Source organism: Netta rufina (genome assembly GCF_964035555.1).
Source record: "Netta rufina genome assembly, chromosome: 1".
Classification (NCBI taxonomy): Eukaryota; Metazoa; Chordata; class Aves; order Anseriformes; family Anatidae; genus Netta; species Netta rufina.
In genome coordinates, this window is record NC_140123.1 from 1,087,652 (window position 1) to 1,112,639 (window position 24,988).

The following is a 24,988-nucleotide window of genomic DNA, read 5'->3' on the forward strand; positions in this document are numbered from 1 at the left end:
GAATGGGAGCTGGGAATGGGAAGGTGGGAATGGGGAACTGGGAATGGGGGGACAGGGAATGGGAGCTGGGAATTGGGGACAGGGAATGGGGAGCTGGGAATGGGGAGCAAGGAATGGGGACAGGGAATGGGGACAGGGAATGGGGACAGGGAATGGGGACAGGAAATGGAGAGCTGGGAATGGGGGACAGGGACTGGGGAGCTGGAAATAGGGAACTGGAAATGGGGAGCTGGGAATGGGGAGCTGGAAACTGGGGACAGGAATGGGGAACTGGAAATGGGGAGCTGGGAATGGGGATCTGGGAATTGGGGAGCAGGGAATGGGGGGCAGATTGGAGGGTACAACATGCAGGGAGCAGGGCGCAGGGAATGGGGTGTAGGATGAATTGTGCAGGGAGCTGGCTGGAGGGTGCAGCATGCAGGGCGCAGGGTGCGGGGTGTGCGGCGCAGGACGCAGCTCGTGGGGTGCAGGGTTTATTCTGTGGGGTGCAGGAGGCATCGTGTGGGGTGCAGGATGCGGTTTGTGGGGTGCAGGGTGCCCAAACATCCCGGGCTGGAAGTCAGAGCTGCAGCCACAGCTCAGCCCTCGGCCCCGGGGCTGCGTGGACACCCCGTGCCCACCCGTGTCCCTGCGTCCTCGCCTGCCTGGGCTCTGCTTTTGGTGCAGGGAACAGAGAGGGGGACGGGAATTCCTCCGTAGGGGAATCTGGGAATTGTGATGGGAATCTGGGAATTTGGGATTTGGGAAACCCCCCAGCGGGGGGGCTCTTGGTGCCGCTGCTATTTGGCTCGGGGTCCGTGTCGGGGAGCTGGGGAGGGCCGTGCCACCCCACAGCCCCTTCGCCAAAGGAGGATGAGGAGGGGGGGACGAAGCCCCCAGTGCCCCTCGAGGGGTGCAGGCAGGGGCTGGGGGAGTTTTTTTTGGGGGGTCTTCTCCTCTTTCATTGCCCTTTCCCTCTGCTTTTTGGGGTCTGGCACCGAGCAGCGCGGCCACCCAGCCCCGGGGGACTTTGGGGGGGGGGGGGGCACATCCCTGCCCAGAACGGGAGGGGGTTTCTGGCTGGGATTTCAGTGCCCCCCAAGGGGTGGGGGAACTTCCCACCAAGTGCACAGGGGGGCACACACCTCCCTTTTTTTGGGGGAGGGGGGAGAAGGTTGGGGGCGAGCAACCCCCGCACCCCTATGGGGGGGGTCGTTTCCAGGAGGTCTGTGTCCCCTGTCTTTGAGGGGGGGGTGGCTCATTCAATATAGGGCTTTTAAAGGTGGCAACCCCCAAAATCCCCCAGGGACTGGGGTCTCCCCCAGCCCAAGGGGGGGGCGACAAACAGGGGGGTGCCCCCAACCCCTCTCCAAGTGCCCAAACCCACCGGGGCGCACCCCCACCTTGGGATCGCCGCTCGCAGCCCACCCCCCCTTTTGGGGTCCCCCACCTTGGGGGGGGGCAATGCCCCTTCCCCCCCCTTGCCCCCCCCGCGGTCCCCGCGTTTCCCGCAGCAGGTGCGGAGCGGAGCGGAGCGGAGCGCAGGGCGGAGCGGGGCGGGGAGCGCAGGGCGCGCACCCCCCCCCTTGCCCGGGAGGGGGGGGGGGGGGGCGGGGAGCGCAGCAGCGGGGCCGTGCCCGTGCCGAGCCGCTCCGAACCGGGCCAGGAGGAGGAAGAGGAGGAAGAAGAGGAGGAGGAGGAGGAGGAGGCATGGTGCTGGTGCTGCAGCATCTCCTCACCGCCCTCCTTCAATTTTTCAGACGGGGCCAGCAGGTCTTCCTGAAGGTGGAGGACGCCGTGCCCGGCTCCGAGGCGCTACAGGTAGGGACGGGGACAGCCCCCCCCCCCCTTTTTAACCCCCCCTCGGTGTCCTCTTGGGTCCCCAAAACTCCCCTCCCAGCCGCGCCCCCCGTCCCAGTCTCCCCACCCTTCCCATTCGGGACCCCCCGCGCCGTGCGCCCCCCCCTCCATGTCCCCTCTCCCACCCGGCACCTCCCTTCCCGTGCCCCCCCCCGACCCGATAATGGGGGTGCCCGGTGTTAAAAGCGGGCAGGGATTTGGGGAGGGGGGATGAGGATTAATGGGGGGGGGCGGTGGAGCCGCGGGTCCTGCTGGAAAAGCCGGGTCGGGACCATGCGGGGCCGGGACCCCCCCGTTCCGGGGCTGAGCATCCCGCACGGCACCACCCGGCCGGGCAGGGGGCTTCAACCCCCCCTCCCCAAACCCCCAGCGCCCCCGGCAGCTTCTGGGGTCCTGAACCGCTCCGGGGGGGGACACAGGGGGTCGTGCCCGGTGGGGAAACTGAGGCACGGAGCTCGGGGCCAGCCGGGGAGCAGCAAGGACCCCCCCATCCCCGACCCCCTCCCGGGCGCACAGGGGTGGGGAGCGCACCCCCGGGCAGGCACAGGGGCAGCGGTGCCCCCCCCCCCCCCCCAAAGGGTCTCGGGGACGCGCCGGGCTGCGCGCACCCCCCCGCTCTGCCTTTCCTGCGGGGAGGTGCGGATCCTGCCGGGCCGGAGGAAATGGGCTGGCTCCGGGGGGGGGGCGGCCCCGGCCCCAGCCCCTGCCCCTACCCCGGTCCCGGTCCCGGTCCCGGCGGGCCCGCAGCGCCCTCCCGCAGCCGCGCCGGGAGCCGCCGCCACCGGGGCCGCGCCATGGGCACCCTCCGGGACGCTGTAAGGCCGGGGTCTGGGGGCTCTGCCCGGCCACCCCCCACCCCGAAATGGGGGCTCCGGGCTTGGGGGAGAAGGGTGGGGAAGGATTTGGGGGAGTCCCGGGGGTCGCTGGGCTCCGGGATGGGTTTGGGGGGCAGGGGGTGGGGGGTGGGGGGCATCCCGTGCGTTGGCGGTGCCGCTTTGGGGTCTGGTGCGTCTTGGAGAAGCTTTGGGGGGGGTTGGGGTCCCCGGCTCTGCGCTCCCCCAGGCTGCTCGGTGCACGGCTGGGGGCAGGCAGCGTGCCCACCGTGGGGCTGACACCGGGGTGGCTGTGCCAGGATGGAGCAGGGGGGCACCGTCGGGCCCCCCCGGCAGCGCCGTGCCCCAAATCCTCCCTCGCACGCAGGTTTCGGGGGCAGGATGCGCCCTGGGTGAGGAGGATGGGAACACGCACCCAGATTTAGGGCAGCTCGGGGGGGTTTTGCTCCAACCCTGAGCCCTCTGCCCCATTCTCGAGTGTCCAGGGCTGGGTTTCCTGACCCCAAAACCCGGCACCTTGGTTTGGGTGCGGGCAATGGGGCCGTGGGCTCGGTGTCCCCCTGGCTGCTGCCAGAACGAGGAGGGGAACAGAGGGCTTTGCCCTGCGAAAAGAGGGGCAGGAAACAAAATGCTCCAAAGCCACCAAAAGCTGCTGACGGAGAGAAAGGAACCAGGAGGGAAAGGCCAGCAGCACCGGCCAGCCCCGCGGCCGGCGGAGAGGGACCGGGGTCGGCACGGTTTGCTGCGGGGTTTTGAGCTTGGGGACATCCGAGCTGTCACCCAGCAGGGGCAGGATGGGTGATTCCTCCCCCGGGATAGTTTTCGGGGTGAAAGGATGTGGTGTGGGGTCTCCAGTGGTCCCAGACCCCCAGGACCCAACCGGTGCTGCCTGTGGCGCATCCGCCTCGGTGTTTTGGGGCCGGGGGACACACGGGATGGGCAGAGCTGCCTCTCCGGCGGGCGATGCTGCAGCAGCACGAGGTGAAGGGACCGGAGAGGGGCCACGGGGAGGTGCGTGGCAAGGGGGGGGACACTGCTCTGCTGCCCTGCACGGGGACACCGTGTCCCTCTGGGGATCACCGCGGTCACCAGCGGTGCCAGGCCGGTGGCGCTGGCTGCTTTGGGACCAGCATCCCCAAGCCCAGAGCTGTGGGGCTGCGTCACCTTTGGGTTTTTTTTAGCTTTGTGCGTCCCCCCCACCCCACCCCGAGCACCCCACGGTGGGGTGAGGCCGCTCCGGCCAGGCTCTCGGCGTCTCCACCGCTGCCTCCTCTCCCTGCCTCCTCTCCCAGGCAGCGGCCCCAATGCAATTACCCGCTGACTGGCCCATGAATCAGATCCTAATTGATACGTGTTCGCAGCCTGGCCGAGCAGGAAGCCAACCGGGGGGGGGTGGGGGGTGGAAAATGCACTGACCCACTGCTGCTGCACCCGCGCTGGGGCTGGGGGGGGGCACGGCGCAGCTCCAGGGCAGGGGGCAGCCGCGTCCCCGCGCCCCCCGGCCACCCCAACCCACCTTGGGGACATCGATCCTCGGGGCGCACCCCTCTCCTGCCTCAGTTTCCCCATTGGGATGGGTTCTGGGGGGGGTTCGGGCCGGGTTTGTGGGGCGGGGGGCGGCGTGGGGCCATGCGTGTGTGCGCGCAGCCGTTTGTCTCGGCGCGGCCGCCGTTTCCTCCCGCTGACACAAACACATCAGCAGGGTAATAAAGGGGAGGAAAGGGCCGCGGCGGCCGCGCCGCACAATGCAGGGGCGCTTCTTTCCATGACGTGCGACGGGGGACGGCTTCCTCCCCTCCCCTGCCCCGCTCACGGCCCCCACCCTGCCGTTTTGGGGGCACAGCGGGACCCCCAAACCGGAGCTGGGCACCCCCTGCTTGTCCTCATCCAGAGGGTCCCACATTTAAAAGCGCGTCCTGCCTGTGCAGGATCAGCCCGTGCCACCTCGGTGCCTGCCCCGGTGCTGCTCGTTTGGGGTCGTGGCTCCCCAAAATCTCCCGTGTCCGTGGGGTGAGGTGCGTGAAGTCCCCGGGGATGTCACTGCCACCCTCTCGTCAGCTCCTGCGCCAACCCCGTGGGTCTCGCTTCTCCTGGGGACATCCCGTGGGCTCCCCGTCCTGCTGTGCCCACAGTCAGGGTTTTTGGGCACCTCCGGGTGGGTTTTGGGTTCAGGGGCTGTGGGGAGAGCCCAGAGCCCGGCTGGAGCTGCCCCGAGCGCACCGGGGCGAGAGGAGGATTTGGGGCAGTGGCTTTGATTTTTGGTGTTTGCTGGAGGGGAGGAATTTCTCATGCTGGAGCCAGCACCAGCATCATCCTCACGGGCACAGCGACTGCTCCCTGCCCCCAGACCTTGTCCCTTTCGAGCTGAGCTGAGATATTTAGCACGGAGGCGACGGCACGGGGCCCTGCCTGCAGCGGGGACGACCCTGAGGGGCTCAGGACCCCTGGGGGGCTCACAGGGCTGGATCCAGGTTTCACCTGAGCATCCCCAAAACGTGCTCCAGGGCTGGGGAGGGCAGCAGCCTCCTCTCAGGGGTGGCTGATTTGGGATGGAGGCTGCGATGCCACCCAGGCGATGCCACTCCATCCTCCTCCTCCTCCTCCAGCCCACTGGGCGCAGGGAGGGAGCCAGGCAGGGCTCGGCTGCTTTTCTGGGGCAGATCCGCGGGTTTTTGGCTGCGTGCTCCGCTCCCGGCCCTGGCCTGGATTTAAGGGGTGACTTTGGGTTGCGCCTCAGCTCCCCCCCGACCGAAATAATTCAACTCCTGCAATTCATGGGGTCAGACACCTCCAGGGCTGGACCCCACAACCCAAACCCCTCAATATATGGAAAATAAAAGATTTTTTGGGAGGGAGGAGCAGCTTTTCCACGCACACAGAGCAACGTCCCGAGGGTGGTGTTATCGCAAGCAGCTCCGTGCCTGGTCCCCACCGAGCCGGGCAGCGCTGGCACAGCCCTGGGCCCCCCCCCAGACCATCCAGGTACTGCCTGGAGAGCTGCCCCAAATCGAATTCCTCCCTGGCTGCAGATGGCCAGCAATTAAATTTCCCCAGTTCAATCAGAGGCTGGTAAATGAGCTCCCTAATCACCGCGCAGATCCCATTAGCGCCGGCTGGGGTGGGGACGTGCGAACATTTCCCCCCCCCTCTTTCCTGCGCCGCTGCCCGAACCCCACTTTTGGGTCCCTCTCCATGCCCGTGTGCCCACATCCCCCCAGGGGCTCCGTGCACACCCCCACGGTTTCCTTTTGGGGTCTGTCCCAACGCCCTCCCCGCTGGGCACCCTCATAGCCAAAAGCCCCGCTCCCGGTTGGGAACGCGGGGGGGCCACCAGCTCCTCGCCACGGTGACCTCTGGGCGAGCCCAGCCACCAGCAGGGTGTCTTGGAGAGGCTCTCGGTGGCAGCCCGGGAGGCGCAGGCTGCTGGTGGGGACAGGAAAGGGACCGGGTGCCAGGGGGAGCCTTCCAGGAACGCCGCGTCCCGAGGATGCGGTGCCGGCACCGTGCCCGGCTCTGCCACCCTACAAAGGGCTGGCACCAACGCGGGGGCGCACGGGTGTCTGCATGCCCCGGGGACAAGGAGTTTGGGGGCCAGGGCTGCTGCTAATAACGGGGTGGGGAGGTGGAGAGGGCTCCGTGCTCAGGGATGGAGCTTGTGCTCACTGCGGGGTGCCGCGGGGAGGGCGCGTGGGGCTGGGGACACCCGTGGTGCGAGGTGCAGGAGGGTTTTAGGGACTGGTTGTGCTCTCCCTCTGCCCCGGCGGCTGCGAGGTGGGAGCCACAGCATCCCTTGGGTGCTGAGAGCCGGAGGGGGCAGTTGTAGGGCCAGCAGCACCAGGGCTGGACGTGTCCCCAGCCCATCAGGCACGCAGCTCCACCGCCTCGCCCCACAGCCGGCCCCGCTCCCCTTTCCCCCATCCTCCGGCACGTTATTTATGGCTGCAGCAGCCTTGTGGGGCCGGCAGCTCCTCGCCGTGCTGGGAACACAAGGGCAGGGGTCAAATCCCTTCCTGGGGACTCCGTGGTGTCACGGCACCTCCTTCCACGGGGCCATCCCTCTCCCTTCCACCCACGGTGCTTGCGCTCACCCCATTTACACCAGGAGCAACCCCTGGCTGCCCCCAGGAGCGGGTACGGGGCAGGAGACGTGGGGCTGTGCGGGGTTCATGGGTGACCTCAGGCTCCCGATTTACGCAGGGGAGACGTGGCCGAGCACTTTCCTTAGGAAAAACATCGGGTTTGGGGCGATTCGGGGCTTTGCCGGCGCGCGGCACCGCGGCTCTCGCGGCGCGGGGCTGTGACAAGCCATTTATCTGCTCCTCGCAATTTGTTTACCACCCGAGTAACAACTTCCTTCCCTTCCCTTCCCTTCCCTGGCCGGGCTGCTGCTGCTGCTGCTGCTGCTGCTGCTGCGGGAGAAATCCCGAGCCCCTTTCCAGCCCCGCTCTTATCAGCAGCTAATTAGCCGCAAGGATTTTTGCCAGCCCTGCGGGGCTGTTGTTCCAAGAAGGCCGCGATGTTCTGGGTGACGGGAAATCCTTGAGGAGGAGGACGACGACGGCCGCGGTCCCCGGGCCGTTTGTCCTGCCTGACAATGGTACATCAACAGGAAGCGGCCTTGACTCCAGCCCCTTTTTATCAGCGGGGCCGTGGCTGGCCCCTCGCGGGTGGAGGGATGCGGCCGTGGCCGGGCTGGCCGCGACGTGGGGTGCACGGGGATGGTTGGGGAGCACCCCGCCGTGCCCCACCACCCCCGTGTGCTCCCCAGGGAGACCGATTCCAGCTGGATCTGTCACAAAAAGAAAGGAAACCGGGGTGCACAGGGCCCCGTGCACACCGTTTGTGCAAAGCACCCTGCGCAAACCGCCCCGTGCGCACTGCTCCACGCGCGCCCCTTGCACAATCCACCCCGTGCGTGCCTCCCGTGCAAAACCCGCTGTGTGCACAGCCCCGTGCACGCTGCTGGTGCAAGCCTCCCCCTGCCCCGTTCAGCCCCCCCAGTGCCCCTTTCCCCGTGCACCAAATCGTGGCTGTGAGCCTGGCTGCCCACCCTGCGCCCTGTGCCCTGCGCCACGCCGCCGTGCCAGCTCCCGGCCGGGCTGAGCGGTGATTAAATCACAGCCTCGTCGTCTGGGACTCGCTAAGAGGGCAAAAACACCTGAAATGCCTCTCCAAGTGCTATTTAAGGAGAAGCAAAGGGCTCGGGCTGGTGCTGTTAGCCAGCTCTTTGTGCCTGCTCGGTGGTGGGTCAGGCGCTGGTTGGGCGCAGCGGGCTCAAACGGGGGAACAGGGGCTCCCCACGGCCCTATTACTCCTCCATCTGTGCCAAATCCCAGTATGATGCTGGTGGAGCAGGGCTGTGGGCCGTGTAGGGGCTGTCGGATCCCACAGGGTGTGGGTCCAAGCCCCAGGGATGTGCCAGCTCCGTGCCCTTCGAGCACCTGCCAACGGTGCCGAGCTCCTCATCTATCTGCCGCGCCAGGACCCCGGGCGAAATAACATCTGGGACGTAAGAGAGATCCCAGAAGTGTTTCCTTCCCGTTTACACTCATTAGCCCGAGATAAAGGATGAGGTAATTAGGGGCTACCTCGGCTTGCAGGTTGTTGCTGCCTGATTGGATTAAAGCAATGTAATTTGCCAGCGAAAGCACTGCGCCCGGCCGCGACTGCAGGCACGGCTGGATGGACGGACAGAGGGAGGGACGGATGGGTGGAGGGACAGACAGACGGATGGGCAGAGCTCCTCTCCCTTCGTCTGCCTCTCCATGCGTCCATTCCTCTGTCCTCCCAACCCTCCATCCCTCCCTCCAGCCCTCTCTCCATCTCTCCGTCCCTTTCTGCATCCGTCCTTCTCTTCATCCTCCCCCCTCTCTCCATCCATCCTTCCCATTCTCCCTCTCCCTCCACCCTTCTGTCCCATCCCTCCATCTGTCCTTCCATCCCCGTCCCTCCTTCCCCTCCATCTGTCCCCCCACTCCTCTCTCCATCCATCTGTGTCCCTCCCTCCTCTCACTTTCCTGAGCAGGACCTGGCCCCATTTCCCCCCCCCATGCCCCGTGGATGCAGTCTATGGGGCAGAGCTAGGATCCGACCCCAAGGGATCCTAAAACACAGCCGGGGAGGCCTCGTGGTGCCCCGCACCAGCACCCGGGGCTAAATTTAACCTCACCCAGGGGGGGGCAGCATGGCCGGGGGGGCTCGACAGCCTCGAGGCTGGGGGGGGCCGGGCGAGCTGCCTGCATCAGGACAGCTCGGGGATATTTTTAACGCCGCCAGATTGCTCCGCGGATGCTTGGGGAGGGCGGCGCGCGCGCTGGCTGGCAGCCGGCAGCAAGGCTTGGCCGAGGGGGGTCCGGGGGGGGTCTCGGAGCTGCTGGGGGGGGGAACAGACGTGTCCCTGTGTGGTGACAGCCAGCTGGGTGCAAAGGGCTGTGTTGTTCCTGGCAGGGAGGGGACGCTCGGTGTGGTGCCGGAGGGTCCCGGAGGGGAGGAGATGCCCCCCGGGTACCCCTGGGGCGCAGCTTTGTGCCACCTTGTGCCCCCCCCCGGCTCTGTGTGACCCCCCCAACCCAATTCCCCATGGTTTTCCCTCCTCCATGCCCACCCCCAGCCCCTGTTTCCCCCCCCTCCCCAGGCTCCAGCCCCACAAAACACAACCCAAATCCAGCCAGCACCGTGCGCACCCCCCCTTCCTCGTGCAGCTCTCCAAAAACGCACGGCCCCCCCCCCCTGCTCCCACCCCCCCAGCAGCCCCCCCAGCTCCCAGGCTGGCTCCAGGAGCTGTCGTAGGGCTGCTGATGGGGGCACAAACCTGCCCACGGCACCCAGCACAATTTGGGGAGGTGGCCAGGGCTCGGCGGGGCCCTAATTCCATTTTACCACCCCCCCCCCGGCTCGGGGAGCGGAGGTCGGCGGCTGCCCGCTCGCATCCCCGGGGCAATCATTCAGGCGGGGGCTAATGAGCCCTGACTAATCCACTTAGAAATTAATTGAGACCGCTTCCCTCGCGTCCCCAGGTGGACGCGTTCCCGTTCCCGGGCTGAGGGGGCTCGGAGCTCCGCCACCCGCTGCCGGGACCACGACCCCAACCGGCTCCTGGCACCCTCGGGGAGTGATTTACCCGTGGCCTTTACCAAAAAAAAAAAACTGGGCTGAAAAATTCAGCTAGGAAAATCCTGAATTTGCTCCGGGTTTCTCGGCCCCGCTGGGAGGATGTCGGCGGAGGCTGCGGCACGGGGAGGGGATCCCCTCCTCGGCTCCCTGCTCGGGGAGCTCCTGGGAGCCAGCACCCATGGGAGACAGCACCCATGGGTGCTCACACAGCCTGGCCAGGGGTTGTGCCACCAGCACAGCACCAGGGACCAGGACCAAACGTCTCCTGCGTGGCCCTGGCTGCTGGTGGTGCCGGGTGGCATCCTTGCGCCAGGGGCGAACGGCCACCTGAGGGGCTGGGGACAACGGGGACGCTCTCCCTGTCCCTAAAAGTGGGACCCCTAAAAGAGGGTGCAGGCCCCGAGAGCCCCCCCAAAAATGATTTGGGGTGCTGGGAGGCCCCAAAGCACCCTCATCCTGCTGCATCCAGGTGGTTTTCTTCGTCCTCTCGTCCCCTTCTGGAGAGGAAGGTGGCCGGGATGGGATCGCGGCGCGCCGTAAACATCCCCGTGGGGCAGGAGGAGGCTGGAAATTTGGGCAGGATGGGGCGAGCAGGGTGCAGGGGTGGTCCCAGGAATCCCAACCAGCCCCTTCCCTGCAGGGAAGGGTGCTGTGTGCTGCCACCCCTTGGGGGGGGGGGACACAACATCGGGTAAACGGGGGCAGAGCGCGGCGGTGCCTCTCCAAAACTGCTGGCTTGGCGTTGCCCAGTCACCAACAAATCCCCTACAAAAAAAAAAAAAGCAGGGAAAGGGCAGAAAAAGGGGGTTAAATACCTGCCTGGTGCTCCCCCCCCCCCACCCCACCCCCCGGGAGGAATGTGGGGTGCTGGCACTGGGTGCCGACGCCGAGCTCCTGCCCGGTAGCTGCACCCTGGCTTGTGTCGGCGCGGACAGATCGCTTACCCTAACGAGATGAATGGCTTCATTAATCACCCCCCGGCTCCGCCGAGAAACATCGGGGGGGGGGTAGGATGCAGCTCTGGTGCTTCGCCGCCCTGCTGGGGGGGGGTGTGTGGTAGCCGAAAGGGAGCTGGGGCATGGGGTGGGCAGGGGGCGCGGATCCCAAAGCTCCTGGCGCCCCTAAAGGGGAGCTGATGGAGATTTAATTGCCCCTCGCTCTCCTGGGGTGCTGGTACCATCTGGGGGGGGCCCTTCGTGGCCAGGCTGGGTGAGTCGAGGGGGGGTTGCAGGGCCACGGGTGGGATCACCCCATTACCACGGGCACCCCGAGGTGCTGCCTGCAGCTCCATGTCCCCCCCCCCGACACCCAGCCTGCCCCCACAGCCCTGTTCCTGCCACCCTGGCACTATTAAAAAGGTTTTTTTTGGGGTGGGGGGGACACAGACACACGCCAGGGCTGGGACCCCAATGGTTTCGTGGGCTCTTTGGGGAGATGCGGCCGTGCCAGGCAGGCGGCTTCTCCTCCCTGCACAGCTGCCCGGGGGGAGGCTGTGTCTCCAAAAATCGGTCCTTCCCCTCGCCCCCCCTGCAGGAGGCATTTTCGGAGATGAGGGCACCAGGCCCCGCTCCGACAGCTGGGAATCGCGACCTCTCCACGCCCAGGCTTTCTGTGGTGCCCCCCCCTGGCTCCCCGGAGTTAATTAACCCCCCAGGAAGCGTTGGTACTCGAGAGAGAAGGGTTTTTGGTCCCCAACCCCGGTGTGCACGGGGCTGGGGTTGGGACTGAGCCCCCCCGGTGGGTCCCAGAGGTGCCACCGCCGGGCTGTCGGGCATTGCGCTGCAGGAGGGCGCCGGGCTGTGCCAACACAGCCTCCTCCTGCCAGGCCCTGCAGCTTAATTAACCTCGTAATTAGCTCCCTGGCAGGGCTGCGTGCCTGGAGCCCGGGCTGGGAGCAGCATCGACGCAGCAGGGATTGCCACGGGGGTGCTGCAGGCGGCGCAGGATGGGGCCAGGCGCCCCCCCCGGGGCTCAGCCTCTCCGTATCATCCCCCGTGTTTGGGGTGATTTGTTCCACTCTTAGGGCACAAAAGGGGATTTATTGACAAAAATCCCGTCCCCATAACCGTGCAGGGGGGGATCTAATCACAGCACATGGTGCAGGATGCAGCGGGGGGGGGGGGACGAGCCCCCTCCCTATCCGTGTCCCCTCCATTTGGCACGGTGACCCCAAAATTCTCATCCCCTGCCCGGCCAACACGCATCACTGCACCCCCCCAGGAGGAGAAGGATTTATTTGGGGGGGGGATAGGGGTTAATCCCCACTCCCCCACGGCCCCCTCCAGGTTTGTTCAGGGCGGGGTGGGGGGGGGGGCAAGCCCTCGGCGCCCAGGAGGGCGCGCGCCGTGCTGCGCCGGCTCCCGAGCGTGGCAATTAAGCAAAGGCAATAAACAGAGCTGACAGCAGGGCCCCAGTGGGGCCGGGGGGGGGGACAGCAGGAGGGGGGGCCAACACCACAAGCACTATTTATGGCAAGAAATTCAACGCTGGCCCCGCACGGGGCAGGGGCGCAGAGGGGTGCGGTGCGGCACCGGGGAGCGTGGCGATGCCCCGGGCTTGGGAAGGGGAAAAAAAGCCCCCCCAGACACCCCCCCCTCCTGCTGGGAGCAGGGTGAGCGGGATGCCCACCTGGCTCTCTGCTGGCTTTTGGGGTTTTTTTATAGCTCCCACAGCTTTTTTTTCCACCCCGGGATGGTGCCGAGGCGGGGGGGTGCGGGGGGCGGATTCCCGTCCCTTTTACAGCCACCGCTTGCGTCCAGCTGCCACCTCGCCGTCACCCTGCTGTCGTGCCACCGCTGTGGCTTTCCTGGGAGGGAACAAATGGCTTTGGACCCTCGTCCCCCAGCCCCCCAGCCCCCCAGCACCCGTTCTGGTCCCGCTCGGGCTCTGCCTCGTCCCCCCGGGGGGGGCGCAGCGGGGATGCCGGGCACACGCAGCCGGCACCCGGCCGAGGCCTGGCTGTATTCTACAGTGCATGTGTCTCCAGTGTTACTGAGCGGCTGGAGATGCAGCCCTGTTGGAATCACAGCCAGAGCCCAAATCTTCAGCTCCCACCGGCGCCGGATCCCAGCACCCGGAGCCCCCCCCCCAAGGCCTGGAGACGCCCGGCGCAGCGGGGAGCCGTGCGCAATTGTGCCAGGCGCACGCGCGCGTCTCGGGGCTGCTCCCCGTGCCCCCTGCTCCTGCACGGGGCTGTTCCTGGGAGGCATCCGCCAGCTCTCGGCACGTACGAGCTCTTTGGTTCCCCTCCTCCCCGCTCTCTCCCCTTCCTCCCTCCTGGTTCATCTTCCCTGCGATGATTTATTGCCATGCGAGTGAGTTCTCCGTCCTCGCGCTGCTCGCCCTCGTGCACCCCCTGCCATTTTCAGCCCCATTTCATGCCCTGGGGACGTGGTGTGGGGTCAATGGGTTCCCCTTCGGTGACACTGCTCCAGAAGGAGGGACACAGGGCTGGGTGTCCCTACCAAGGGGACAATTTCAGCCCCCTCCTCCCCAAACGCCACCACCGCAGCTCCATCCCCGCTCCACGCGCCCCATCCCAGAAGCTACTTGGGGTGGGAGGAATTCGGGAGCCCCAAATTTGCACCGGTGGTGCCCAGGGCATGGCACGACCCCGCCTGGGGTTTGTGCCAAGTGCTGGGACATCGGGGACCCGGGGTGGCCAGCGGGTGGCCGTGCCCTCACCGTGCACTTCGGGAAGGTGGCCAGGGCGCAGCGCGTGGCGGTCGGGGATTTTGCCAGATTTCGGTGCCCACAAAAGCTGCTAAAAAATTAAAATTCCACAGCTGCGTCGGCTGTCGGGGCCGTGGAAGGCAGGAGCAGGCTCGGCTCGTTTTTATTCATGCAAAGAAATCAAAGGCGTAAATAAAGTCGGCCGGGGTCAGCGCGGGGGACCCGGCTCTGGATTTATCGGCACGCGGCCGCCCTGCTGCTGCTCCCAGCCGGTGCTGGGGTGGTGCTGGTGGCACTGGTGTAGGCACTGGTGTGGTGCTGGTGGTGCTGGTTTGGTCGGAGCAGACACCAGAGGGGCTCACACACGGCCACGTGCGGCTCCCTGTGTCAGTGCCAGCCCCGTGTCACACCACATCCTGGGCTGCTCGCCTGCCCAGTGCTCCCAGTACGCCCCAATCCAGCAGGATGGCCGTTTGCACGGTCACAGGGGCACCCCAAAAAAAAAGAGGTGGCCGCCCCCCCACCTTCCTGCAAGCCGCAGCCCCCAGCAGCCCTCTGCAGTGAGGTGGCACCGGGGTCCCGTCCCCCTCCCCATGGGGTGCCCGTGGCACCGTGCGCCCCCCGGGCGGGCGGCATCACCCGCTGGGGATTTTGGGGTAAAGGGGGGAAAAAAAAACACTGTGGTGACGTCGGTGACGTCGCAGCGGTGACCACCTCAGCCCCCTCCCCGTCGTGTGTCCCCCCCCCCCGTGTCTGCTCTCTCCCCAGGACGCCCTGCTGAGCCTGGGGGCCGTGATCGATGTCTCCAGCCTGCGGGACGCCCTGCGCGATGCCGTCCTCTCCCTGCTGCCCAAAGTGGTAGGTGGGGACCCCCTGACCCAGCAGGACCCCTGAGCTCCTTGTCCCCTTGCTGTCACCCCCCCTGCCAGCAGCAGGTGGCATTTGCCAAGGGCTGAGCCCCTGTGTTGTTTTTGGGGTGAGACCGTGCCGCAGCAGGAGGGTGCTGGCGTGCCCGGTGACGGGGTGGGGGTGTCCCCGGGGTGCTGGTGTCCCCGGGGTGCTGCTGGCAGCCTGGCACCACGCACACCGTGCCAACACCATGCCCTAGCCGAGCAAAACTCCCCCCTGACCCCCAGCTCTGCCTCAGTTTCCCCCCTTTGCCCCATCCCCGTGGGATCCTGCCTCTCTCCTCCCTGCGCATCCCCGCACGCCTCCGGTGTTATTTCTGGGCACCGAACACGCAATTGCTGAAACCCTCGGCCCGGAAAGTCTGCTGAGATCCGGCCTTTGCCCGCCGCCGAGGGCTCCAACAGCTCGGGGCCATCAACCAGGGAGCAGCTGGCACGGAACAGACCCGGAGCCACGGCCCCTGACGTGTCCGCGGCACCGCAGCACTAAATCACCCCGCCGCCCCGCCGCTGCGCGCGTTATCTCCCCCGCTGGCAGCTGATAATGGGATTTCATCGCCCGGCGCTGCCATGAATTACCTTTCCCTCCCTCCCTTCACCCCTCCCCGGGGCGCTGGAGCGTGCCGGGGCCGCTTGGTGAGGCTCTGCTGCCTCCTTCTTCCCGGGCGTTGCGAGGTTTTGGGGGTCCCGTGCCAAACCTGGGGGGCTCTCGGCTTCGACCCTGCCTGCTGCAGGGTGGTGGAGCTCCTGGAAAAATGCTCCCGGGGAAACTGAGGCACGCCGTGCCAATCCTGGGGGGGCTTCTGGGGGGGGGCTGAGAGGGTTGCAGAGCCAGGAGGGGGGCACAGGGAGGGCTGCAGGGGGAGCAGCCCCCAGCCCCACGCGGGGTGCTGGGTCCTGCCCCGTGCGCCATGCACGGGAGCGCGCTGAGGCTGCAGGGGGGGGCTCACGGAGGTGCTGCTGCCCCCCCCCCTCCAGGAGCATGTCTACATCTACCTGCTGGATGGGGACACCCGGCTGACCTGCGATGACCCCCCCCACGAGCTGCCTGCTGAGGGGAAGCTCAGGTGAGCCCCCCGTGGGCCCCTCCTTGGGGCGGGACCCCCACCGTGCCCCCCACTTGGAGCCTTTGGGCCCCCCCGAGCTGTGCTGTGCGCCCCCAGACCCCCTGTTCTGCTGCAAGCCCTGCTGGGCTGCGGGTCTGGGATGAGCCACACGCATGCACACACCCCGTGCACGTGTGCACACCTTGCACACGCCTTGCACACACAGCCACATACGTGCACTGCCCAGCCAGGCATGCACAGACACATGGATACATGCACCGTGCGTGCACACGCATGCACTCGGTGCATGTGCACACCCCCTGCATGCCATGTGTGTGCACACTGTGCACATGCCAGCACACACGCACGAAGCATGCGCATGCACACGCACCGTGCACGTGCACACACACACCATGCACATGCATGCACACTCAGTGTGCACACACACAATGCACATGCAGATGTAGATGCACACACATAGTGCATATGCACACACTCACTATGCATGTGTGCACACACCATGCACACGCACGCACACACCATGCACATGCATGCACACTCACCGTGCACACGCCAGGTACCTGGATACACACTCATTGTGCACATGCACAAGCACAATGCACATGCAGATGTAGATGCACGCACACAGTGCACATGCACACACTCACTGTGCAATGCACACACCATGCACATGCATGCACACTCACCGTGCACATGCATGCACACACCATATACATGGATACACACTCACTGTGCACATGCACAAGTACAATGCACATGCAGATGTAGATGCACGCACACTGCACGTGCACATTCCTTGTGCACATGCACACGCACCTTGTGCTCATGCATGCACACCCCATGCACACACACCCACCCCATGCACACCTCATGCACATGCATGCACACTCCCAGTGTGTGCACAAACACTCATTGCACACACATACCCACACGCCCCATGCACACGCACACCCCATGCACACACATGCACACTCCCTGTGCACACCCCCCCCACCCCAATCCCTCCCCAACCACTTGCACACCCTTTTTCCTCCCCCCTCTTACCCCCCCACCCCAATTTTTTGGGCTGCCCCCACCCCACAGCTGTCCTGCCCCATGGCTGGGGGTCCCCTACTGCTGCCCCCCCCCAAGCTCCTGCAGCTCCCCGCTCACTGGGTCCATCCCGGGGGTCCCTTATTGGGGCCAAAGCAGGGGGGACACAATCCTGGGGGGGGGGGTCCAAGAGAGGCTGGGAGCAAAGCAGCCTGCGGCGGCGGGGTCCTGGGGTGGGAGCCCCCCACCCGGCCTCACGGGGGGGTGGCTCAGGGTGCCCCATGTCCCCCCCCCAGGGATGCGGTGCGGAGGCAGAAGCGGGTGGAGTGCGGGGGGGCTGCCCCCCGCCGAGCTGCAGGGCCAGAAGCTGGGCCCCCTGGCTGCGCCCCTCGCCCCTGGCACGCAAGGTGGGGGGCTGCACGGGGAGGGGTGGGGAGGGGAGGGGGCAATGGGGGGGTGGGAAATGGGGGGGGGGGGGGGGAAGGGGGGGGGGGGCAGGGGGTGGGATGGTGAGAGGGAGGGAAGGGGTGGAGGGGTGGGTGGATGGATGGAGGGATTTAGGGATGGATGGATGGAGGGATGGAAGGAAGGAAGGAAGGAAGGAAGGAAGGAAGGAAGGAAGGAAGGAAGGAAGGAAGGAAGGAAGGAAGGAAGGAAGGAAAAATGGATGGATGGATGGATGGAGGGATGGATGGATGGATGGATGGGATGGATGGATTGGATGGATGGAGGGATGGATGGATGGATGGATGGAGGGATGGATGGATGGATGGATGGATGGATGGAGGGATGGATGGATGGATGGATGGAGGGATGGAAGGAAGGAAGGAAGGAAGGAAGGAAGGAAGGAAGGAAGGAAGGAAGGGAAGGAAGGAAGGAAGGAAGGAAGGAAGGAAGGAAAAATGGATGGATGGATGGATGGATGGATGGATGGATGGATGGATGGATGGATGGATGGATGGATGGATGGAAGGAAGGAAGGAAGGAAGAATAGATGGATGGATAGATAGAAGGATGGATGGACGGATGGATGGATGTAAGGAAAAAAGGATGGAGGGATGGATGGATGGGTGGATGGGTGGAAGGATGGAGGGATGGAGGGATGGAGGGGCGGATGGACGGATGGATGGATGGAGGGATTTAGGGATGGATGGATGGAAAAAAGGATGGAGGGATGGAGGGATAGATGGAGGGATGGATGGAGGGAGGGAGGGATGGATGGGTGGGTGGGTGGGTGGGTGGGTGGGTGGATGGGTGGGTGGGAGGATGGATGGATGGATGGATGGATGGATGGATGGATGGATGGATGGACGGACGGACGGACGGACGGACGGACTTGGTTACTTTGAGGACTTTTTAGTGTTAGGTCAGAGGTTGGACTCGCTGATCTAGAGGTCTCCTCCAACCTAGAAATTCTGTGATTCTGTGATTCTGTGATTCTGTACGGCTGGGTGGCTGGGTGGGCGGATGGATGGGTGGACGGATGGGTGGAAGGAAGAAGGGAAGGAGGGAGGGAGGGAGGGAGGGATGAGGGTGCACGGGTGACGAGGTGGGTGGGCGGATGGATTTATGGGTGGGTGTGGGTGGACAAGAGGGTGGGTGGGTGGGCAGATGGGTCGGGGACGGATGGATGGGAGAAGGGATGGATGGGTGGGTGGAGAAATGAACAGGAGGGGACAGCACGGAGTGGGTGGGTGGGCACCGGGGGGCTGCACACACAGGGGGTATGAAGGGGAGGGGGGGACACCCAATCTGAGGGGTCGGTGCCACCCCTCCGGCACCCCCCCGGGGGCTGAGCCCGCTGTCTCCTTGCAGTGCTCATCATCCCGCTGGTGGACAAGGACAGCGGGGCCGTGGTGTGCGTCCTCCTGGTGAGCAGGGGGGGGGGGACAGAGCTGGGGACACCCCCCCAAACCCCTGGGGACACCCCCCTGAATCCCCTGGGGACACCCCTTGGGTGGGACAGCAGGCACCCGAGCCGCGCCCCAAAAACACATGGAAACCACCACCAAAACCTCACTTCTCCTCCCCAAAACTGGGGGGTCTGGGGGTGCCCACGCGCCTTTCCCAGGCCCCCAGCGTCCCCCCGCTGCCCCCCCAGGTTCACTGCAGCCCCCTGAGCGACTCGGACGAGCAGAACCTGCGCGCCCTGGAGCGCCACGTGAGTGACCCCAACCCCTCCACGGTGCCTCCCGTCCCCTGCACCACGTCGTCACCCCCCTCCCCAGCTCCCTGACGCCCCCCACCCCAATTCCCCGCAGACCCTGGTGGCGTACCGGCGCGTGCAGGCTCTGCAGAAGCTGCAGCCCTGGCCGCAGGTCAGCCTCTCCACCAGCTCCTCGCAGACCTCGCTGGCCAAGGCGGAGAAAGCTCCCGAGGGCAGCTACAGCGAGCTGGACTGCAAGATCCTGCAGCTCTGCGGTGAGGGCGGGGGGCGCGCAGGGTGGGGGGCACATTGGGGGGGGGTGCGGAGAGGGCAGGGTGCTGAGCCGCCCCTCTTGCAGGCGAGCTGTACGACCTGGACGCGGCCTCGCTGCAGCTCAAGGTCATCAATTATGTGAGTAGCTGCCCCCCCCCCGAACCCCCCAAAATCACCAAACAGCCCCCAAATTGAAATGACCCCCCCCCTCTCCAAAACACGGTCATCAGTAGGGATCGGAGTGAACGGCCCTGGAGCTGTCAGGAGTCTCCAAAGCTCACGGTGCCACCCCAGGCACGAGGATGGGGAGGAGGTGGCACGGGGGGGGGGGGTCCTGCTCACCGTTTCCCCCCCCCCCATCCTTAATTAGCAGCAGGGTGCCATCAGTAGGCACCAGGGTTAACGCGCCCAGCCCCAGCGGAGAGGTCCCAGGGGGGCACCCCGCTCTTTGGGGGGTCCCGGGGTGCTCTGGGGAGGGGTTAGGGGCCGGATCCTGCCCTCTGGGGGGGGGCTCGGGGCAGGTTGGAGCACCCACGGCTGCCCTCGTGTCCCCCCCCTGCCCCAGCTGAAGCAGGAGACCCAGTCGCTGTGCTGCTGCCTGCTGCTGGTCTCGGAGGACAACCACCAGCTCTTCTGCCAGGTGGGTGCCCCCCCAGACGGGCTCCCCCCGTGTCCTGGACCCCCAAAATATCCCGGACTCCCCCCCCAGAAGCTCAGCCCCGTGGCCCCATCTCTTTTAGGTGGTGGGCGACCGCGTCCTCGAGGAGGAGATCAGCTTCTCGGTGAGGGCACCCATGGGTGCCAGCTTTGGGGATACAGTGCCCCAAGGGGGGGCCAATGCTGGTGTGTCCCCCCCTGCCCTATTTCAGCCCCCCCTCTGCCCACAGCTCACTTTCGGGCGCCTGGGGCAGGTGGTGGAGGACAAGAAATCCATCACCTTGAAGGACATCAGCGAGGTGGGTGATGAACCTCAACCCCACAGGGCACCCTTGGGTGCTGGGGGTGACCCCTGCCCACCCCTTTTTGCCCCCCCCCTCTTTTTTCCCCCCCCCCCCCCCTTGCAGGAGGAGCACAAGCAGCTCAACAGCATGCTGGGCACCGAGGTCACCTCCATGCTCTGCGTCCCCGTCATCAGCCGTGCCACCTCCCAGGTGGTGGCCCTGGCCTGCGCCTTCAACAAGCTGAGCGGAGAGAGGTGAGGGTGGGCTGGGGGTGGCCGGGATCCAGCCCTCGCCCCCTCCCCTCCCCCCAATTTCCCTCTGGTGGGCGCTGAGCTGGTGTCCCCTCCATCCCCGGGGGTCTCCGTCCCCCCAGTTACACGGAGAGGGACGAGCACAAGATCCAGCACTGCTTCTGCTACACCTCCACGGTGCTCACCAGCACGCTGGCCTTCCAGAAGGAGCAAAAGCTCAAGTGCGAGTGCCAGGTGAGCCCCCCCCCCGACCCCCAGCTGGATGCACGGCACCCATGGGTGCCCCCCCTGCTGCTGATGTCCCCTCTGTCCCCACCAGGCCCTGCTGCAGGTGGCGAAGAACCTCTTCACGCACTTGGGTAGGTGCCCGGGGAGCACCCCTGGGTGGTGCCGAGCTGGGTGACGGTGGGACCGGGGTCCCCTGTCCCTTCTGGGGGGGGGACGTGGTGCTGTGCGCCACCAGCTCTAACCCTGCTGGTCGCAGGAGGGCACCCCTGAGCATGCACAGCGCTGGCTGCTGGTGCACGCATGCACAGACTGCGTGCACGTAGCAGCGTGCATGCACATTGCACTGCTGCATGCACACAAACCGTTACAGGCACGCACGCTGCTGCACGTGCACCAATTCATGCACACAAACAGCTGCATGCACACACACACTGCTGCATGCACCCGTACTGCTGGGTGCCTGCACGCACTGCAGTGTGCACCCGCTGTGAGCACAGCAATGTCTGCGTGCACGCACTCAAAACTGCACACAAGTGGTCTGCTGCATGCCCATGCAGTGCTGCATGCATGCACAGCAGCATGCACACACCCTGCTGTGCACACCTGCAGGCTGTATGCACTTCTGCATGTGTGTGCACACCTCTGCGTGCACACACATGCATGCATGCATGCGAGCTGCATGCACGCATGCACACACTGCTGCTCAAAGCTCGTGCACAGTTGCATGCACACACGCCACATGCACACACACACACAGCTGCACAAGCACACGCTGCTGCATGCACGTGTACCACATGTATGCATGCACACACTGCTGCACAAGCACATGCACACTAGTGCATGCACACGTGGCACGTGTGCACACTGCTGAATAAGCACACGCACACTGCTGCAAGTGCACGTGCCACATGCATGCACTCTGTTGCATAAGCATGCACACAGTGGTGCACCCTGCTGCATGCACACCCCGCTGCATGCACGCACCCCGCTGCATGCACAGCGCTTGTTGCAGACTGAGCGGAGACCCCCCCTCATTACACACATGGGTGGGGGGCTTCCTGCTGGTCTGGGGGGCTCCCTGCCTGCAAACCTGCACGGGGGGCACCCTCCCCATGCCCCCCCCTAACCCTTCTCCCCGCTGCAGACGACGTCTCCGTGTTGCTCCAGGAGATCATCACGGAAGCCCGAAACCTCAGCAACGCCGAGATGTGAGCGGGGACCCCAGGCGGGGAGGGGGACACGGGGGGGGACATGGGGGGGACCCTGGGGGGGGGTGTCCCGTGGGTGCGAGTGCCACGGTGGCCTCTTGCAGATGCTCCGTGTTCCTGCTGGACCGCCTCAGCCACGAGCTGGTGGCCAAGGTGTTCGACGGCGGCGTGGTGGATGACGAGGTGAGGTGGGCTGCGGGGGCAAGCGGCACGATTTTAGGGGGATTTAGGGGGATTTTAGGCTCGGGGAGGGCCGTGCCAGCTGCCCCTGAGCCTCTCCGTGCCCACAGAGCTACGAGATCCGCATCCCCGCCGACCAGGGCATCGCGGGGCACGTGGCCACCACGGGCAAGATCCTGAACATCAAGGACGCCTACTCGCACCCCCTCTTCTACCGCGGCGTGGACGACAGCACCGGCTTCCGCACCAGGAACATCCTCTGCTTCCCCATCAAGAACGAGAGCCAGGGTGAGGGCATTGTCCCCTGCACAGGGGTACAAGCCTGTCCCAAGCATTAGGGAATTGCATTGTCCCCTGCACATGGACATGATCCTGTCCCCAGGATATGGACACGATGGTGTCCCCAGTAAAGGGGCACAATCCTGTCCCCAAAACCTGGGCACAATCCTGTCCCCAGCACGTGGACACGATGCTGTCCCCAAAATATGGGCACAATCCTGTCGCCAGCAGGAGGACATTGCATTTTGCTCAGCACACGAGCACAATCCTGTCCCCAAAACCTGGGCACAATCCTGTCCCCAGCGCATGGACACGATCCTGTCCCCAAAACAAGGACACAGTCTTGTCCCCAAAACATGGGCTCAATCTTGTCCCCAGAGCATGGGCACGATCCTGTCCCCAGCACAAGGGCATTTCATTATCCCCAGCAAAGGGGCATGATCCCATCCCCAGAACAAGGACACAGTCTTGTCCCCAAAACCTGGGCACAATCCCACCCCCAGCGCATCGCACCGTCCCCAAACCCACCCCCTGGGCACAGCACCATCCCCCAGCACACGCTGACAGCCCCGTGCCGTGGGTGGGGGTCCCAACTCGCCCCCACCCTGACCCCAATGTGTCCCCAGAGGTCATCGGGGTGGCCGAGCTGGTCAACAAGATCAACGGGCCCTGGTTCAGCAAATTCGACGAGGACCTGGCCACCGCCTTCTCCATCTACTGCGGCATCAGCATCGCCCACGTGAGTGCCTGGGGGGGGTCCCCGGGGGGTCCCCGGCTTGGGGAGGGGACACGTGAGGATCGGTGACGTGTCCGGAGGGGGGGTGCTCGCCCTCAGTGCACCCACGCCCCCCCCTTTTGCCCCCCCAGTCCCTGCTGTACAAGAAGGTGAACGAGGCGCAGTACCGCAGCCACCTGGCCAACGAGATGATGATGTACCACATGAAGGTGAGGGGTGTCCCCCCCCCCCGGGGGGCGATGCGCCCACGGGGAGGGGGTCCCCTGCTGGATGGGACCCCCCCCCCGGTGTCAGCGTGTTGCCCTTGGGGAGGTGGCACCGAGCTGTTGGGGTTCTTGGCATCAGTCCCAGGGGAATTTTGGGGATGCCCTGGGTGCTGTACCCATGCCGTGGTGCTGGCTGGAGGGACCCAGGGGACATTTGGGGACCCCCTGGGTGCTGTGCCCGTGCCGTGGTGCTGCCTGAGGTGTCCCAGGATAATTTGGGGACCTCCTGGGTGCTGTGCCCATGCCATGGTGCTTGTTGGAGTGACCCAGGGGACATCTGGGGACCCCCTGGGTGCCATACCCGTACCATGGTGCTGCCTGAGGTGCCCCAGGGGAATTTTGGGGACCCCTTGGGTGCTGTAACCATCCCGTGATGCTTGTTGGAGTGACCCAGGGGACATTTGGGGACCCCCTGGGTGCTGTACCCATGCCATGGTGCTTGTTGGAGTGACCCAGGGGACATTTGGGGACCCTCTGGGCACTGTACCCATTCCGTGGTGCTTGTTGGAGTGACCCAGGGGACATTTGGGGACCCTCTGGGCACTGTACCCATTCCGTGGTGCTTGTTGGAGTGACCCAGGGGACTTCTGGGGACCCCTTGGGTGCTGTGCCCATGCTGTGGTGCTGGCTGAGGTGTCCCAGGATAATTCGGGGACCCCCTGGGTGCTGTACCCATGCCGTGATGCTTGTTGGAGTGACCCAGGGGACATTTGGAGACCCCCTGGGCGCTGCGCCTGTGCCGTGGTGCTTGTTGGAGTGACCCAGGGGACATTTGGGGACCCCCTGGGCGCCGTGCCCGTGCCGTGGTGCTGCCTGAGGTGCCCCAGGATAATTCGGGGACCCCGTGGGCGCCGTGCCCGTGCCCCCCAGGTGTCGGACGACGAGTACACCAAGCTGCTGAGCGAGGGCATCCAGCCCGTGGCCACCATCGACCCCAATTTCGCCAGCTTCACCTACACGCCCCGCTCCCTGCCCGAGGACGACACCTCCATGGTGAGGGCTCAGGGGGGGGGGGAGAGGGGGGCCGGTCCCCAAAAAAACACCCCCATGGGGTGAGCCGGGGGGGGGGGGGGACGCGGGGACACCCCCTTTTTGCCCATCCCCTCCCCAGGCCATCCTGAGCATGCTGCAGGACATGAACTTCATCAACACCTACAAGATGGACCGCCAGACCCTCACCAGGTGGGGGTCGCGGGGACGAATTTTGGGGTCTTTGGGGGGGCTGAGAAGCCCCCTCCTCACCCCCCCCAACATCCTCCAACCCTCCAGGTTCTGCCTGATGGTGAAAAAGGGTTACCGTGACCCCCCCTACCACAACTGGATGCACGCCTTCTCCGTCTCCCACTTCTGCTACCTGCTCTACAAGAACCTGGAGCTCGTCAACTACCTGGAGTACGGCCGGGACCCCTTCCCCTAAAAAATAAACCCCCCCCCCAGGGGTCTCCCCGCCCTCCCGCCTGCCTCAGTTTCCCTCCTCCTCCTCCCCTTCCCCAGAGACATCGAGATCTTCGCCCTCTTCATCTCCTGCATGTGCCACGACCTGGACCACAGGGGCACCAATAACTCCTTCCAGGTGGCCTCGGTGAGAGCGGGTGTTGGGGTGGGGGGAACGGGGCACGGGGACACCGTGGGGACATGGGGGGGTCACCCAGCGGTGATTGTGGGGGAATGGTCTGAGCTGGGATGGCCCGGGGTAGGGTTAGGGCAGGGTTAGGGTTAGGGGCAGGGTTAGGGTTAGGGTTAGGAGCAGGGTTAGGGTTAGGGTTAGGAGTTAGGGGTTAGGGTTAGGGTTAGGGTTAGGGTTAGGGGTTAGGGTTAGGGTTAGGGTTAGGGTTAGGGTTAGGGTTAGGGTTAGGGTTAGGGTTAGGGTTAGGGTTAGGTTAGGGGTTAGGATTAGGGTTAGGGGCAGGATTAGGGTTAGGGTTAGGGTTAGGGTTAGGGGCAGGGGCAGGGTTAGGGTTAGGGTTAGGGTTAGGGTTAGGGTTTAGGGTTAGGGTTAGGGGTTAGGATTAGGGT

At 65.4% G+C, this 24,988-nt stretch overlaps 1 protein-coding gene across 1 annotated transcript in view; it reads left to right on the top strand.

Moving 5' to 3' along the window:
• The first annotated feature begins 1,669 nt into the window (after positions 1 to 1,669).
• Positions 1,670 to 24,988, top strand: part of PDE2A (phosphodiesterase 2A) — a 30,839-nt gene continuing 7,520 nt past the window's right edge. Inside the window, 24 exon segments of the mRNA XM_084296015.1 lie at positions 1,670 to 1,800; positions 14,226 to 14,315; positions 15,344 to 15,432; positions 16,761 to 16,794; positions 16,796 to 16,871; positions 18,280 to 18,335; positions 18,566 to 18,625; positions 18,726 to 18,885; positions 18,969 to 19,021; positions 19,449 to 19,523; positions 19,624 to 19,665; positions 19,771 to 19,839; positions 19,948 to 20,078; positions 20,198 to 20,309; positions 20,395 to 20,434; positions 21,448 to 21,511; positions 21,616 to 21,694; positions 21,802 to 21,979; positions 22,597 to 22,709; positions 22,838 to 22,915; positions 23,843 to 23,965; positions 24,084 to 24,154; positions 24,242 to 24,364; positions 24,467 to 24,554. Of these exon segments, the coding sequence (XP_084152141.1) occupies positions 1,690 to 1,800; positions 14,226 to 14,315; positions 15,344 to 15,432; positions 16,761 to 16,794; positions 16,796 to 16,871; positions 18,280 to 18,335; positions 18,566 to 18,625; positions 18,726 to 18,885; positions 18,969 to 19,021; positions 19,449 to 19,523; positions 19,624 to 19,665; positions 19,771 to 19,839; positions 19,948 to 20,078; positions 20,198 to 20,309; positions 20,395 to 20,434; positions 21,448 to 21,511; positions 21,616 to 21,694; positions 21,802 to 21,979; positions 22,597 to 22,709; positions 22,838 to 22,915; positions 23,843 to 23,965; positions 24,084 to 24,154; positions 24,242 to 24,364; positions 24,467 to 24,554 (2,115 nt within the window). The 5' untranslated portion in view covers positions 1,670 to 1,689.